This window comes from Panthera tigris, chromosome A2, assembly GCF_018350195.1.
Source record: "Panthera tigris isolate Pti1 chromosome A2, P.tigris_Pti1_mat1.1, whole genome shotgun sequence".
Lineage (NCBI taxonomy): Eukaryota > Metazoa > Chordata > Mammalia > Carnivora > Felidae > Panthera > Panthera tigris.
In genome coordinates this window covers 149697641-149715014 of record NC_056661.1, presented here as the reverse complement: position 1 = coordinate 149715014, position 17374 = coordinate 149697641, and the positions used below count along the sequence as shown (strand labels likewise).

Here is a 17374-nt window from a genome sequence, read left to right as displayed (position 1 = left end):
TTGTTTAGGCAAAGAATCTTCCTCAAAGTATACAGGAAACTTGACAGAGCCTGCCTCCAGGAAGAGGAACTAGTTGCTGATGGACAGGAGTGGGAGAAACTCTTTATTCTGAATCACATTTGTATCTTGACCCATGGGAAAAGTGAAGTATTCAAACATTTTCTTAACCAAAAAAAAAATGGACTAATTATATATTTGACAAATTACAATGGTGATTTCTTTCTTTTCTTTAATTTTATTATTTTTTTTTTAACGTTTATTTATTTTTGAGACAGAGACAGAGCATGAACGGGGGAGGGTCAGAGAGAGAGGGAGACACAGAATCTGAAACAGGCTCCAGGCTCTGAGCAGTCAGCACAGAGCCCGACGCGGGGCTCGAACTCATGGACCGTGAGATCATGACCTGAGCCGAAGTCGGCCGCTTAACCGACTGAGCCACCCAGGCGCCCTCTTTTCTTTTTTTTAAAGAGCAAGGGAGCAGCAGGCAGGACAGCAAAAGAGAGACTGTCCACCACAAGGCGATGGTGAGGGGCTACAGTCACAGTAGGGCGGAGTAAGGGAGTATGAGGACTGATGGAATTCTCCCTTTTTTGGTGATCCTTAGAACTGCGCCTAGCTGTACGTAGCCCATCGGTCAGTTAGGGCCTATGGCTTAATGAGCCCGTTTGCGTGCTCACTGTGGGCCCTTCTGCCTTGTTCAGGTTTCCACTGCCTGTAGCCGAAAAGCGGCCTCTATGCTCACCCCCCACCCCCATCAATAATGGAAATATTTAGCATTTGGGTGGAGGTCTCATCTTCAGTAGCTTCTCCCTGCTGAATGAGGAGCAGAGAGATGTCTCTATCAATGGGTCAACATACAATGGTGATTTTTTATTGCAGGGAGAAAAACAAAAACAAAAACCCTCAAAGTTTTCTTATGAGAATTACTATAAAGTTATAATGTAAATACATTTTTTTAATGTGAAAAGGCATAATATTTCTTTTACAGACAACTTATCATTTATCCATCATGTAACATCAAATGCACCTATAATCCCTTAAAATAGGAGGATTCTTTTGAGAGAAAAGTGTCGAATCAAAGACATCATTAGGGAAAAACATGCATACTTGACTGAATTTCACAGAGGATAAAGGCCATTATTTTACATATTTTTAAACTCCCGAGTTCCTGACAGGGTTCTCAGGATATAGTTTCTCAGTCAATGTAGCAAATCGATTAATGATTAAATTAGCAGCTATGGAGCTGGCTGATAACAGTATACAGTAAGTGGATAATTCAGGAGTAAGTGGCTTCTGGACTTTAATTTTAATTACCGTGAAACAACATAATTTAGTAACAAATGTTTAAACACCCATTATAATTGTTAGACTGTGAAATCTGATCAGCCATACAAAACTCATCAATTTTTCTTTAGAAAACACTAGAAACCCCAAAGAATAAAGGAGAGGTCACGTTTACTAATCAAGCACCATAATTCCAGTCTCAGGCCGTCCCAAGTGGCTGGAAGGAGGAAGGGAAGGGGGGAGGATGCTGGAAAAGGGTAGTTCTGAATGCGAAGCCTCAACTGTTGCTCTCAGGCAGCATAGGATCTAGCAGAGAGGAAGACTGCTGAGGCTGAAATTTAAAACAAAAGCTTTTTGGTTCAGATGATAAGGAGGCCTCAAGAAGAGCAGAATCGGTCTATCCAGAAAGCAGTGCTGGGTCCGCCTCATGAACTAGGGGGTTTCTTCTTGGCATCCAAGTCCTTTTTAATTTCTTCAAGTTTTTTAGCCAGATTTGGTATCTTTAAAGAGAAAAAAGATGATTATAATTTTGCAGCTACCTAATTGATACTCTTTTACTTCTCTTCCTCCTACAACAAAGGGCTGTTGTTAAGTCTTTATTTTCCTCTGAAAGCGACTTGGCCTCACGGCTGCATAAGAAGGATCTCGAAGCTATAAACTGAAGTATGTTCCCTCCTCAGAAGCTAAATTCTGACTTCTACTTTTATATACTCACTGACCACCTCAATCCACTGCCAAATAGAAGTTGTGCATACGAACAATAAAGGCGATATAAATTAATAAAGTTCCTGCCTAGAAAACCATGTAACTCAAGTGAAGGTTGACAAAGAATTTCTTTTGTCACACTAATAGCTTCACCACAGACAAATCAAAAGTTAACATATTTCCCTTCCTTCCCTCTTCCCACCTCTTCCTTCCTTTCCCTCTCTTTAAAACAACCTTTCCAGAGGCCCCATGTATGGGCAGTTTTGTCACCTGCTTTTCCACTTCCCCTTCTACAAAATGTGTCTGATGTAACTGAAAAGATGATCCAATTACTCTTACATTTCCACTTATCACATAATTGTCCACAGAACTATATAAGAAGACTCTAAGTCAGTAGTTAATTATTCTGGGCCAACCAGCACAGCTCAGGATCATAAGACCATCTAAATTGATGAGATTTTGCCCTCTTGTGGTGATACGGAGGACAGATGCTTTTGTGAGGTGTATTTTTCAAACAGCAGAAAATCCTTCTACAAAACTCAGGACATTTTCCCCGAGACCTACGGACTTCATTTACGCTGGAAGGCATGCCTGACTTCAACAAAGACAAGTCACTACAAATTACGGGAGGACACAGATATGGTCACTTACGTCATAGTTCTGGGCCAGATACATTCCAACCACGTTGCCAAAAGTAAATCCAAGCTGAAAGAGTAGAACAGGAAGAGTTACACTGGATACGAAGTTCTGTGCCACCTGAGACCAAACCAAACTATAAAGACAACAGTCTAAGGAGCTCAGGACAGTTAACGACCCCTGTGTCCTGCCTAGGGCTAGGTAGTGTGAGACTGTTTCCTTCTGTAAAATAACATAGAAATACTCTCCCAAAACGTTAAGGAGCATACAGAAGTGAGAATAAATGGTAGCACTGAGCAAATCTACCCTAGATTCTCCCTGTCCCCTCACAACCTCCATAAACACTTGACTGTCAGTTCTAGAAACCCAAGCCAAAGTGATGACTTTGTTGTTGAAAGTAATTTGTTTTTTGTCTTTCTTTCTTCTTTGGTTTGTTACTTCTTGTTACATTAAACGAAAAATATCTGATTTAAAAAAGTACTCAGCTAAATGGTAGAATCTTAGAAAATGAAGAGATTTTCACAGTTCAATCTCTTCTTATTTCAAGTGGAACGTGAGGCCCAGGATAGTTAGTGAAGGGACTTTTTCAGGGTCGTTCACAACAAAGAAACACAGAACAACCTAAATTAGATTCACACTCACAAACAAAGATATATCATGAGAGAACAGCATAGGAAACTCCAACATCCAACTGAGAGCACTCTGCCTGGATGGGACCTAATGGGCAGAGCACTTCCCACCTACGGGGGAGCACACGTCCCCTCCCCAGCTCTTTCTCAGTGAGAAGAGACAGGCATGATTTTTAGAGAACTATAAATGTGTAACCCATCGGGTGACTGGTTTCTTCAACAACAACAACAAAACCATTTCATGAAAACTTAAAGCACTCCATTGACAACAAAAGAACCAAATCTCCTTAAACTCTGAGTTCTAATGATGATCTGTAATTCCCTGGGTTTTTTTCCTCCAACAATTAAGCCCCTCCAACGGGACACCTAATTTCTAATTTCATAAATTCAAACTGGCATCTGGTATTTCTTTTTTTCCCACCATTTTCTATAATCAGTGTTGCTCCTATTCAATACACAGCAGAGGTTAACAGAAAAAGTGTGGCACTTATCACCACCAGTTCTAAATGGTGTGATCTAACCTTGTCTTCAAGTTAGAGATATATATGGGGAAACAGAATACAGCCTTACTGAGCTTTAAACACCAAAAGCACACTTTAAATTGGTTTGTTGTTAGTTAAATTAAGCATAAATGAGGCTATCCAATCTCTAATCATAGACCAATTTTCTAATCATTTGATTAATTAGACACGTCTTGTGAAAACATAGTTTTACCAAGGTGGTACCAAGAAGCAAAATGATTTTTTTTTCACTTCTGTGCGTTGAAACCAGATAGAGGTTTTCCAAATCCAGAAAGAGTATTAAATTTACTTAGAAGATGAGAAAAAAAATCAAATGAAAATTTTAGCTCTAACACCAAGCAACCAAGCAGAGGAAACATAAAGTTGCAAATTTTCAAGAAAAATAAGTTCTGATTCTATCACTATCTAGCTGTGTATCTTTAGCTGATTTGTTTCCTGATCTATAAAACATACTAGCAATGTTCCTTCCAGCTCCAACATTTGAGGCTTCCTGGTTCTTACCCTGTGTGTCTCAAAATAAATATGGCATATCTAATGTGGCTTCCTTTTGGCAAGGTCACCAGCCATTAGGCACGTGAAAAAATAGCAGTCATTTTAAAACACAACACAAAACAAAAACTATGGGCTTCTAGACAAGTCATGTCCAATTCCAGTTTCAGAATACTGCCCAGTCTATCACTGGGATGTTGTAAAATTACATACATAAGAGAAATGTCACATAATAAGAGAAATGTTTGAGGGGCGCCTGTGTGTGGCTCAGTCGGTTAAGCGTCCAACTTCGGCTCAGGTCATGATCTCGTGGTCCATGAGTTCAAGCCCCGCGTTGGGCTCTGTGCTGACAGCTCAGAGCTGGAAGCCTGCTTCAGATTCTGTGTCTTCCTCTCTCTCTGCCCCTCCCCTGCTCATGTTCTCTGTCTCTGTCTCTCTCTTTCTCTCTCAAAAATAAATAAGGATTAAAAAAAAAATTTTTTTTTAAAGAAAAATGTTGAGGGAAATGCATGAAGCCAGAAAAGCAGTTATATGTTCTTTATGGGATGCTCAATAGGCAAGTTTACACAGAAAAAAATTAATAAGAAATATAAAAACATAAAATCTCAATCTGAGCAATGGTGACTCATTAATCTGACAAAGTTAGATTGGAGTCAGATTACAGAAGGTCTTGAATGAATCGGAAACCTCTCTGCAGGCCAAGATTGCTTAACTTCATCCAGGCCAAGACCTGGCTGCCTTGCCAGGAGTCCATCCAGATGGCTGTATGCCACCCCCATGGTGCCCCCTCCACATCACTGGTCCCCCATTGTGTTCACTGCAGAGAAGAGAAGGTAGTGCAGGGAAAAGAAAAGTGACGGCTTCCCAAGCTTGACACTAAATGAACTACTATTACATCCTTTCTGCAATCATCTTGAGACTTTAGGAATATGTAGCTTCTTCCCACAAGCACACTGGGGACAAAAAAATGGCAAAACACCAGGGATCTGGGGACGGAGGAGTGGCATGAGCGAATTGGTCAAAGGACAAATGGGTGGGAGGAAAAGGCTGCAGCGAAGAATCAAGGAGGGAAGTCCAGACCGGCCTGGGTCCCCACACATTAGAGGAGACAGTGTGTCCCTGCTCTATAATTACACCTTACACTTAGAACCCACGTCCCTCCACAATCCCTTACCCACAATTCTGAAACTCAAACTCTACTCAAACTGTTTCACTGTAACTCATTTGGCAGCAAAATCACACCTGACCTGAACTGATATGAGACTATTTATAGTCTATCACATTCAGTGTGGAAACTCACTTTTTGCTACAGAAAAAGCAATCTTTAAACATAGGATCCTGCCCTACACCCCACTGGAGAATAGGCGTAACAGGAAATATTTTAATGTATGTCATAACAGAGGCTATCCCAGAGTGCTACTGGGCTGTTAAGTAACAAGGTATATGCAGCTTAAACCTTTCTAAAATCTTAAAAACATCTCCCAATACATCTGGTCCCCAAAGTTTTGATTAAAAGATCAAAGACCCTTACATACTGAATGTACATTCATATTCAGCCCTGTGAAAGGATTATAAAATGTCTCTACACTCTCAAAGAGTTTGTACAATGTATAGGAAGAAAAGCTACATATAAACAAAACAGTTACAAAACAACTGAAGGCAACACCCAGTACAGGACCTTGACTGTAACAGAGGCAGGACAAACCAGAACTGGGTCATGCATTAAGTGGCCAAATGAATGACAGAGAAGTGATTCTTCTAAGAAACTGTATCTGAAAGAGATCAAGGTACCTCAACTTGTTATTACAGTCTCTAATTATGCTGAGAAAGTGTTATCTTTTAAACTGGGAAGGGAACTGAATGTGGAGAATCAAGGCATAAAATATGAAGATGTGATACCTAAGAGAAACAGGATTGATTAGAAGATGATTTGAATTTAGAAACAGAAGTTAAGTATGGAGACTTGGGTAGGGCTGGCTGAGGGAACCTCAAGAAACAGGCAAAGGAGTTTAGTTCGCATGCGATCTTGGTGGAACACCAACGGCTACCCTCTACCAGCAGCAACGTGATGAAACCACTGCTTTCAGAAGTATTCAACCAGCAGCTCTACACAAAAAAGGCTGAATAATGAGTAAGTGCAGGTCATGGAAGGCCCAGATTCGTGTGGCAGCAGAGAGGACAGAAGCAAATGTGACTGAATTGTTTTTCTTAAAAATCAATGATGATCCCCCAAACAGGTTCTTAACTATAGAGAACAAAAAGATGGTTACCAGGGAGGAGGTGGGTGGGGGAAATGGGGGAAATAGGTGAAGCCTCAGAGTGCACTTATCTTGATGAGCACTGAGTATTGTACAGAATTGCTGAATCACTATATTGTACACTTGAAAGCAATATAACACTCTATGTTAACTATTCTGGAATTAAGAAATGAATGAAAACTTAAAATAACAATAATAAAATAAAAATCAACGGTAAGCAACAAAACAGAATGGACAGTCCAGGAAAACCTTTCACCTTTATGGTCAAGTGATTTTTTAAAACATATTTTTAATTTTTTTTTTTTTTGTTAAGTTTACTTTGAGAGAGACAGAGATAGCGCGAGTTGGGGACGGGCAGAGAAAGGGAAACAGACTCCCAAGCAGGTTTCATGCTGCCAGCGCAGAGCCTGACATGGGGCTTGACCTCACAAAGCCACAAGATCTTGACCTGAGCCAAAACCAACAATGGATCACTGAGCCACCCAGGCACCAAGTGATTTTTAACACAGGTGCTCATACATTCAATAAACAATGCTAGGACAACGGGATATCTACATGCCAAAGAGTGAATATGGACCCTTACCTTACATCATAAACAAAAACTATCTGAGAAGGGTCAAGATCTAAATGTGAACGCTAGAACCATAAAACTCTTGTAAGAACACTCAGGAACACATCTTCAAGATCTGCATCAGGTGATGGTTTCTTAGATATGACACCAAAAGCAAAAGTGACCAAAAAAAAAAAAAAAAAAAAGATAAATTGGACTTTATCAAAATTAAAAATGTTTGTGTTTCAAAGAATACCATCACGAAAATGAAAAGACAACCCAATAGAATGGAATAAAATATTTGCAAATCACTTATCAATAAGGGACTTACATCTAGAATATAAGAATCCTGGTGACTAAATAATAAAAAGACAACCCAACTTAAAAATCAGCAGAGGATCTGACAGTCACTTCTCCAAATCAGATAGATACACATGAGCAATGAGCACATGAAAAGATGCTCAGTGTCACTAGTCATCAAGGAAATGCAAATCAAAACCACAGTGAGGTGCCACATTGTGCCCACTAGAGGACTTTAACACAAAAGATGAACAGGTTTTGAAAAGGATGTGGAGAATGCAGAACGTTTATCAACTGCTGAGGGTACAGCCACTTTGGAAAACAGTTTAGCAATTCCTCAAGTTGAGCACAGAGTTACTGTCGGATGCAGCAATTCTATTTTAGGGTACATATGCAAGAGAAATGAAACATACATCTACACAAAAACCAGCAGACAAACGTTCACAGCAGGATTACTCGTAATAGCCAAGTTACAAACAACCGAAGTGCTATAAACGGGTGAAAGGATTAACAAAATGTGGTATATCCATACAACATAATATTATTCAGCCACAAAAAGGAATGAAGGACTGACTTCACACTGCAACATGGATGAACCTTGATATCATTATACTGAGTGAAAGGCAGTCGGAAAAGACCACCTATTATATGACTCCACTTAAAGGAACTGTCCAGAATAGGCAAATCCATAAAAACACAAAATAAACTAGTGGTTGTCCAGGGCTGTGGAAGAGAAGAATGAGAAATGAATGCTAATGAGTATGCAGTTTCTTTTTGGGACAACGAAATACTAGATACAAAATTAGATAGCCGCGATGGCCACACAACTCTATGAACATACGAAAAAACAAACAAGCAAAAAAACCAAAAACCAAACCAAAACAAAACAAACCACTGAATTCGGGGTGCCTAGGTGACTCAGTCGAATGAGTGTCTGACCTGGGCTCAGGTCATGATCTCCCGGTTCGTGAGTTCGAGCCCCACATCAGGCTCGTCAGCCTGTCAGCCTGTCAGGGCAGAGCCCACTTTGGATCCTCTGTCCCCCTCTCTCTGCCCCTCCCCGGCTTGCGCTCTCCCAAAAATAAATAAATATTTTAAAAAATATATTAAACGTCAATAAGATGTGGTAAAATATCAGCCACAAGGGATAAAACAGGAAATCAAAGACAACTTCAAGGTTTCCGGACTGGACAAATGCTTAAAAAGAATGGAAACGTTACAGTGAAAAAAATGAGGACCACTGCCATCAACTGGTGGCTCTGTATATGAACACCACAGCAAATCAACTTTTTTTATGTAAGGACACATAAGCAGGTTAGTCACAAGGGTGCATCAACACCAACAAGCACTAAGTCTTAAAAACAAGTAAGCAAACTCCAAAGCAATCTGACTCATCATTTGCTGCTCAACCCCTTCCCCAATCAGAAAGTTCTGTCTGTCAGAGCATAAAGCTACAGTTTTGACCTGAGGATGGCACCTGGCAGTAACCCAGACTGAACACTACCCAACAAGTCTGAAAGAGGACTCATCAAATCACATTTTCAAACCCAAGTTATGACACAGAATCTGAACCATCTCGTATTTACTGACAAGGGTTTCAGAAACCTAAAAGTAATCTCATTAAAAATAAATAATAATAGAAATAATCTCATTTTATTTAGCAAATATAGCTACAACTAGCATTCAAAAGGATACCCAAAAATATTTTATGGTCTCAGATGAGAAAAGCTACACATTGACAATAAAACCAGAAGTATACATTATCTAGCATTAATAAAAGATATGCTGATAATTTTCTCAGTTTAAATTATTTTTTACATATTTTTTAATGTTTTTTTACTTATTTTTGAGAGAGAGAGTACACATGAGCAGTGAAGGAGCAGAGAAAGAGGGGGGGGGGACAGAGGATCCAAAGCGGGCTCCAGGCTCTGAGCTGTCAGTACAGAGCGCTATGCGGGTATCGAATTCACGAACCAGGAGATCATGACCTGAGCCGAAGCCAGACGTCCAACCGACTGAGCCACCCAGGTGCCCCAATTTCTCAGTTTAATCTACACACCTAGAGAACCTGTCTGAAGACTGGTCCATTTCAAGGAGGCAAAAAAAAAAATCCACCTTTTTTGTACCTTAGTCTTTAAACATTTAAGACCTGTTGTGGAGAAATTATCAACTGTGTTTCACAGCTGCTTCAAGTAATAATAAAACCCACATTCTATCCATTAAAACAAAACTCTGCTGAGGATATAACCTATGGCTTCTCTACTGCAACCACAGAGAAGTGCATTTTTAAGATGTAAGCTAGATTTTATACTCAATAATTTTCCTTAGAGAAAGAAGGGGCGGGGCGGGGGGTCACGGGAGGCGGGGGGGGGGGGGGGGGGGGCGGCTGTTAATTCTTCAATTGAGCCAGTGAATTAAATTGGGACATTCATGAAAAAGTTAGCTGTAACATTCCGGAAAGAGGTCTATCAGGTAGAACCAGTCGGCCTGTTCTCAAAGAAGCTGATTCAAATATTCAAGTATCTTATGAATATCTGAGAGAAGTCATCAGGCAAAAGAGGAATATCTAATTAAATAAATGAAATAAAATAGTATTGCCTAAGTGCCATGTGCTTGGGAAATCTAAATATAAGGTATGCTGCTGCTTCCCCTGGAATTTATGGTCTACTCTAGAAAGACAAGACTAAAACGCATGAAGGTGCAGTGAACAAAACAGAGCGCATCACCAAATGATGGTCTGAATGGGCCACACAGTTTAAGTGCTTCGTATTAGAAATCTAATGTCATTTGTATGAACACATCAAAGGAGAAAAATCACTTGATCACCATATGGGTACACAGCATGACAAAATTCAATAGACAATCATAATAAAAACTCTTAAACCAGAAATAGAAGAGAATTTCGTTAATCTGTAAGGAAATATCAGAAACACATCATACTAAAACCTCAGAAGCATTTTCACTAAAAGCAGAAAAAAAAAAACTAGGATATCCACTCTTACTACTACTGGAAGTCCTAACTTGATTTACGGAAAAAAATTGGAAAAGAGCACAAAATTGTCCTTGTTGCCTTCAATGGAGATAAGACTGCCTTCACAGTATGGCATTCACTGATTCACTTCCAACTGAATGTACAAACTATGGGAGTTAAAAGATAAGGAAGACTGCTAGATACAAAAATCAATACACCAGGGGCACCTGGGTGGCTTAGTTAGTAAGGCGTCAGACTCCTGATCTCGGCTCAGGTCATGATCTCACAGTTCACAGGATCGAGCCCTACGTCAAGCTCTGCGCTGACAGCGTGGAGCCTGTTTGGGATTCTCTCTCTCTCTCTCTCTCTCTCTCTCTCTCTCTCTCTCAGTAAATAAATAAACATTTAAAAAAATCAATACACCCAAATTAGCATTTCTATACATCAGCAATGAATTTGGAAATGTAATTTTAAAAAGGATGCCACTCAGAACAACTAAAAAGTACCTGGAAATATACATATAAAAAACAAGGTACAAGACTATTATTGAGAAGATAATAAAACATTGATGAAAGGCATACAAAGATGTAAATTAATGGGGAGATGGATCCTAACAGTGTCAACATTTCAGGAGCTTAAGGTAATAAAGAAAGCTCATGGAAAAAGATGGGAATTGAGCCATTAAGAGTAGTTGGGGAAGGGGGAGGCAAAAAAGAGGACAAAGGGAAAACCGTATGGGAAGGTCTGATAGCAGGAAGGTCCATAGGTTGGTCCAGATCAGTAAGATAGTCTATTCAATCAAAAGCAAAGGAGATACGTTGAAGGGCAATAGGAAGGGAAAATGGGGTCAGATTAGCAAATCTTGAAAATCAAGTGCAAGTGGTTACTCTTTGATCTGGAGGGACATAAAGACCATTGACAGTTTCTGAGCACGTGGAGAAGACAAGACTGGAGGATTACTCAGGCAGCTGCAAGGGTGGACAGAACACCAAGGGCATCAAAGGAAACGTAGAAGTAGAGAAGGCAGCCTTACTTTTCTAAGGCTGATCAGACTGGATGGAGGGGCCGTGTTTCAAAACCAACCAACCAACCAACCAACCCCAAACTAGATTCGGGGAAGGCTAACCAGCATGAACCTGAAATACAGAATGGATGGAAGAATCAGAGATGTTTAGTCTAAAGACAAGACTGATGGGGGTCAGGGGATAGAGAAAGGTACCAAGGTAATGCTGTTCTGATATGTGAAGTGTTGTCATGTGAGTTGGAACTGCTCTTTAACGCCAAGAATAGTGTAAGATGGTGACCAAAAATGACAGATCCTCTGAGGAAGTAGTGAGCCTATTCTATTCATTAATTTTTTAAGTTTATTTATTTTGAGATAGAGCACAAGCAGGTAAGGGGCAGAGAGAAGGGGAGACAGAACGCTTAACCAACTGAGCCACCCAGGCGCTCCATAGTGAGCCTATTTTAACGGGAGGTGACAAAACATACACCAGACACCCCGTTAGCAGTGGAGACCAAGTGTCAGCATGTTAAACCACATAACCTACAATCACTCCTCCAACTCAAAACCCACATTCCTACCCCAACTAGGCTGGTGTACCTGGTGCAAAGGCAGAGTAAAAAAGACCTACTCTACGAACTTGTCACTGGGGAACATAAAGATGGAACTTTCGTAAGGTGAGTAATGAAGACCCAATGGCCTAAAACAACAGCTAATGTTTACTGAGTGCTTATTGTGTGCAAGGTAGCATTCTCCTTTCATGAAGTAGCTCATGCTCCTCACAGACTTACAAAGCAGGTACTATTACTGCCCAGTTTATGCTGGGGAAACTGAGGCACAGAGCAGTTAAGGAACTCACCCAAGGCTACACAGGGACATTTATGTGCTAGGCATAGCTGATAAGGATATGGAGAATGAAGGAGAGAAACAAATCAAAGATTATGTCAGCATTTCAAATTTGAGAAAGGGCTGGAGAAGAGAAAGAAGTCAGGTGTGGGGCATGGGTTGCAGGGTGGGGGATGGAAGAGGCAACGGGTCCAGATGTGTTGGGCCTGAGATAGGGGGTAGGGCAAGAGATGCTGAGCAGACAGTTGATGACAGCGAACTGGAACTCAGAGAAAGGGACGCAAGGTAGTCCGGGAAGCAGCAAAGAGGAAAGGTGATGTATGACAAGGAACACACTCCCTGAGGGTGGGTGTGAAGAGAAGAGCAGAGTCAGGGACTGAGCCTTGAGAAACACCTAGAAACCAAAAGACGGGAAAAGCAGCCAGTGCCAGCAGGCGAGATTAGATAGGACCATTTCCCGGCTGCTGCCCCAAGATACTGTTCCCCTCAGCCCTGGGAGGGGCCAGCACCAGAGTCAGTCGCCTTCACTCTGTGCAGGCTCTTCCCCAAAAATAAAGCCACATGTGTTCTAGTGTTAAAGAATGTCGCACAAGGAAGGATCCAAAAGCCAAGAGATGGGGGATTGAGGAGGAGGTGATTAAGAGCACCAAGCGCTGCACTTCGAAGGTAACAAGGGCAATCCATGACCCCGGGGAAGAGCACCGCAGGCAGGGCACGCAGGGCTCCCGGCGGTGCCCGTCACATCAGGCCTCCCCCAAAAGCCTCAGAAGTTTCCTTACAACAACCGTGGCTGAACCTACTGCGATCAAGGAAGCTACTGCGTCAAAGGGAAAAGAGGCAGCAGGACCACGGGAACAAGTTTTTGAGACCGGGATGATCGGCGACTGTTTTAATCCACGGAGGAATGGACAACTAAAGGAATATAAAAGCAACACAATCGGGTGCAGTGGTTTTCAACTGGTGTTCCAGGAAGTGACAACTGTGGGAAACGTCTTGGAGGGTTCCAGAATGTGCAATGACCATGCACAGGTTTAACTTTGTATCCATTTCATTACTTCCAAAACTCTTCCCATCACCTACCTTTCTGAGGGTAAAGGGGTCCCCATTTTTAGGACCGGTTCCAGCGAGAAACTGAATAAATCTGAGTCCTTATTAAGTGTCGGTTAACACACCTTCATGTGTTAACTCATTTTTAATCCTCACAACAAAGCCATGAGGTAGGTTCCCATTTTCATATGGGGAAACTGAAGCACAGACAATTTAAATAACATACACAAGTTCCCACAGCTTAAAAACGATGGAGCTAGGTAGGGTTCGAGCCCAGGTGTCTGACTGCTTAAGCACCAGGACAAGATGGCTGGTCACAGGTTAAAAGCTCGAGGACAACTTAGGGATCACCTGCTTCAACCTGCTGTTGTTGTTGTTGTTGTCGTTTTAAGTAGGCTTCACATCCAGGGTGGAGCTCAACGCGGGGCTTGAACACATAACCCTGAGATCAAGACCTGAGCTGAGATTAAGAGACCGACACTCGACTGACTGAGCCACCCAGGCACCCCTCAACCCATTTTATAAATAAAATGGCTAAAAGCAAGAGAAAGACTTGCCCAAGTTCAGAGACTTAGTGAATCATTTGACAGAGGTAAAATCAAGGTGAAAAGTAATACTATCCACATCTTTAAAAAGATGCGATGAGGAGATGGGAGAACAAGGGGGCAAGAGAGCATCCACGTTCCAGTTACTTCCGAGCTAGGAATGTAACGGACGGATGCAGCATCTCTCCTTGAATGCTGAGAATTCTGAATCCTCAAATCAGATACATGCATATTTATACACAGCAAAAGTTTATTCCAAAACCAAATAAATTCACTCTGCAAAAGCACTTATGAAGTATAATGGAATCAATAAGCTACAGCTGTAGAAGTCTCAATGCTATCATCTTACACTTTGAGGCTGATACTGTTTTGTTTTTTTTTTAATTTTTTTAAATGTTTATTTATTTTTGAAAGAGAGAGACAGAGCACGATCAGGGGAGGGGCAGAGAGAGAGGGAGACCCAGAATCTGAAGCAGGCTCCAGGCTCTGAGCTGTCAGCACCCAGAGCCCGATTCGGGGCTCGAACTTGTGAACCGTGAGATCATGACATGAACGGAAATTGGATGCTTACCCGACTGGGCCACCCAGGCGCCACTGATACTGTTTTTAACCTTTGTGTTTCCTACAACTAAATGACAGTAATTATTTCTATTGCCCCCTAAACTAACACCTAGTTAGGACACTGGAGAAACTTCCAGAGGCAAAGGGTACAGCCCTGTCCTAGTTGGGCAGTTTATATCAAGGATACCTCTTTCCACCTAGAGATTTTAAAAATCAATTACCATCTAAGAAAGAAAGAAAGAAAGGAAAGAAAGAAAGAAAGAAAGAAAGAAAGAAAGAAAGCAAGCCCAAACAAGGCACTTTTTTATTCCCTGTAATAAAGAATATAGCATGTGGGAAAGCATCTTCTCCCCAGGGCACCGAACGTGTCCACCAGGAAGACAATGGAACACCTGCTTCTTGTCAGAACCAGAGGTTGAAAGCATCAAGTGTGGAAGACTCAAAAACTTGGAAGAGAGACTTTCACTTGGAAATGTTTGGCGAGACGTCCTAAAACCTTCACCGGGCAATCTTTGAAATACACTCAGCGTCGCCAGAAAACCAGTTTTCAACCGAAATAAAGAGCCAGGAGGTAGAATTTATTTGCTCATAGTAACACTCATTTTCCCCCCAAAAATGAGCACTTTGGAAGAGTTGCTTGCACACCGGGGTCTGACTCACGCCGGCAACCAGCCATCCTCCAAGTCTGGAAGCTCTAAAAGGCCTGACGAGGTCCCCTCCCCCCCAGCCCCCAAGCCTCTAACTCCGACCTTGTGTTTCTGCGCCTCGTGGGGTGGCTAACTAATTTAGAGTTTATTCCTGGCCCTCCCCGCCCTCTTCCGTTCTCAAAAACCCAACCAGCAGGGCTCTCCGGCAGGGATTGGGGTGCGGGGGTACCGGGGGCAGAAGAGGGGAGGCCGCGAAGTCCTTAAGGACCCCAGAAGCTTTAACACCACGATTACACAATCCGCCGGGACGGCCCAGAAGTGGCTCTGAAAATGCCTGCTGACGCCTCCAAGTTCTGGCGTGACTTGAATGACTGCAGAACAAGTACAGCAAAGGGATGGGCGCCCGGCAGAAACAAAACCCTGCAGCCCACCCCGACAGGCGACGAGCGGGCGCTGCGGGGACGCGGACCCACGCGCACACCCCTACAGCCCCGCAGCCCGGCCCCGGAGCCCTCGAGGGCCCCGAAGCCACCCCGAGCCCCTGCGGGGCAGCTCCACTCACCAGAAACTGGAGCATGGTGTCCGCGAGGAAGGAGCGAAGGGCGGCTGCCGCTCGGTGGGCCCGTCCGAGCCTGCCTCTGGGGCGGAGGGCGGAACCCGCCGTGGGCTTCCGGGTCACGCCCGGCCCCGCCCGCGCCTCCCGCCTCGCCTCTCCCCGCCCCGCCGCGCCCCGCCCCACCCGCGCGCCGCTCGCGGCGCCCCGGCGCCCCCTGGCGGAGCGCCCCGGCATTACCGCCTGAACCGGCCGGCTGGTGAGAAGGCTGAGGAGGAGCAAGTCCCAAGTCCCAGGCCTGGCTGGATAGTTTTGGTCGTTCCTATGCCGGGACGCCAGTCCCCCAAATCCCGCTTCTGGAAACGTGGGTCGGGCCCCGGGATCTATATTACTACCAGCACCCGGACGATTCTGATGCACTTAGGCTTAGGACTCCCTGAACTGCAAGGAGGGCAGGAGGCCATCCCTAGGTGCAAAGCAGAATCCGAGCTTTTGCAACACGATATACCCGGTCCTCATGCAGAAACCATGGAGGGGAGGAGCGCTGTACTTTGCAAAAGTGCCGCATGTATGCTATGGAATCTGCAACGAGCACCTATGAGAGAGGTTAGGTGCTTAAGTTGGAGGCCTTTGGAGCCTGACACAACTGTGTCCAATTCATGACTGCCTTCGCTTCCCGCTTACTTAACCTCTTTGAAGTTCGCCTTCCTTCTCTGTAAATGGGTCTAATGCCAGCTCCCTTGCTGAATTGTGGGAATCAAGTGAGACATGAGGGATCAATAAATGCTTGTCATGTAAACTGGTGAGGCCAGTGAGCTCTAGGAGACCTCTCCCCATCCTGTCTCCACACAGAGCTTGCCCTATCGTATTATGAGCTCCTGGTCTTTGAAACCCTCAACAACCTCCCTTAACACGTGCTTACAAAGGATGACCACCTCTTCTCTTTGCTCGCAACCTTCAGAACTCACCCTTGTCTATTAAGCAGAACTCTTGTTCCAAACTATAACAAAACATACTAGTTTTAACCCTATGGAGTGTATGATAGAGATACAGTGGACAATGATGAGGAAGAGGAAAACGATCGGGAATTAAGAAGCATTTTCTCTCCATTTCTGCTTTTCTCCATAAAGTTACAGATCAAAAACAAAACAAAGCAAAACAAAACAAAAATAGAAACAGTAAAATTGCTAGAGGAAAAAAAGGAGAAATTGTTTTATAATTTCCAAATTGGAAGGTTCATGAAACAAAATTCAGAAGCCATAACACAAGATTGATAAAATCAACCATCTAAAAATTAAAAATTCCTGTATGAAAAAAAAAAAAAAGATAAAACAAGTGAGAAAGGACTAATTTCCTTTGTATGAAGAGTCCCTACAAATCAATGAGACCAACAACCCAATAAAATGTGTTCAAAGGATATGAACAGCTCACAGAAAAGGAAATACAAATAGCTCAAACATATGGAAAGATACTCAGTGGCATTCACACTAAGAAAAATGTAAATTACTACCATAATGAGGTATCATTTTTCTCCAGATTGGCAAAAATCAAAAAGCTTGGTAACACATTTCATTGGAAAGAGTAGGGAAACAGGCATAGTGATTCAGTACTGATGGGGATACAAACTGTTAAAACTTCATTGGAGGGTAATTTGGTCAAAACTATCTTAAGTTTAAGTGAGCAAACCCTTTGTCTCAGCAACTGGGTTAAATTGTGTATGCTCAAAAATATTCACTGTAGCAAGAGATTGGAAACAGAGATCATGCCATTCTCAACAATCAGTGCCAGAGGGATTAATGACCTAATGAGGAGGCAACAGTTTTTTTAAG

At 42.6% G+C, this 17374-nt stretch overlaps 1 protein-coding gene across 1 annotated transcript; it reads right to left on the bottom strand.

The window, feature by feature from the left end:
- Positions 1-804: 804 nt before the first annotated feature.
- STMP1 (short transmembrane mitochondrial protein 1) lies at positions 805-15782 on the bottom strand. Its single transcript, XM_042977219.1, has 3 exons — positions 15555-15782; positions 2641-2694; positions 805-1784 (listed from the first exon to the last, which is right to left on the bottom strand). Exons 1-3 carry the CDS (start codon positions 15780-15782, stop codon positions 1710-1712), a joined length of 357 nt encoding a protein of 118 aa, XP_042833153.1. The 3' UTR covers positions 805-1709.
- Positions 15783-17374: the final 1592 nt, after the last annotated feature.

Excerpts from the sequence above, each read along its gene's own strand:
- STMP1 (XM_042977219.1), bottom strand. The coding sequence starts at position 15,782 with ATGCCGGGGCGCTCCGCCAGGGGGCGCCGGGGCGCCGCGAGCGGCGCG. Across the intron at positions 2,695-15,554 it reads ACACCATGCTCCAGTTTCTG|CTTGGATTTACTTTTGGCAA; the intron begins GTGAGTGGAGCT and ends CTACTCTTTCAG. Across the intron at positions 1,785-2,640 it reads ATCTGGCCCAGAACTATGAC|ATACCAAATCTGGCTAAAAA; the intron begins GTAAGTGACCAT and ends TTCTCTTTAAAG.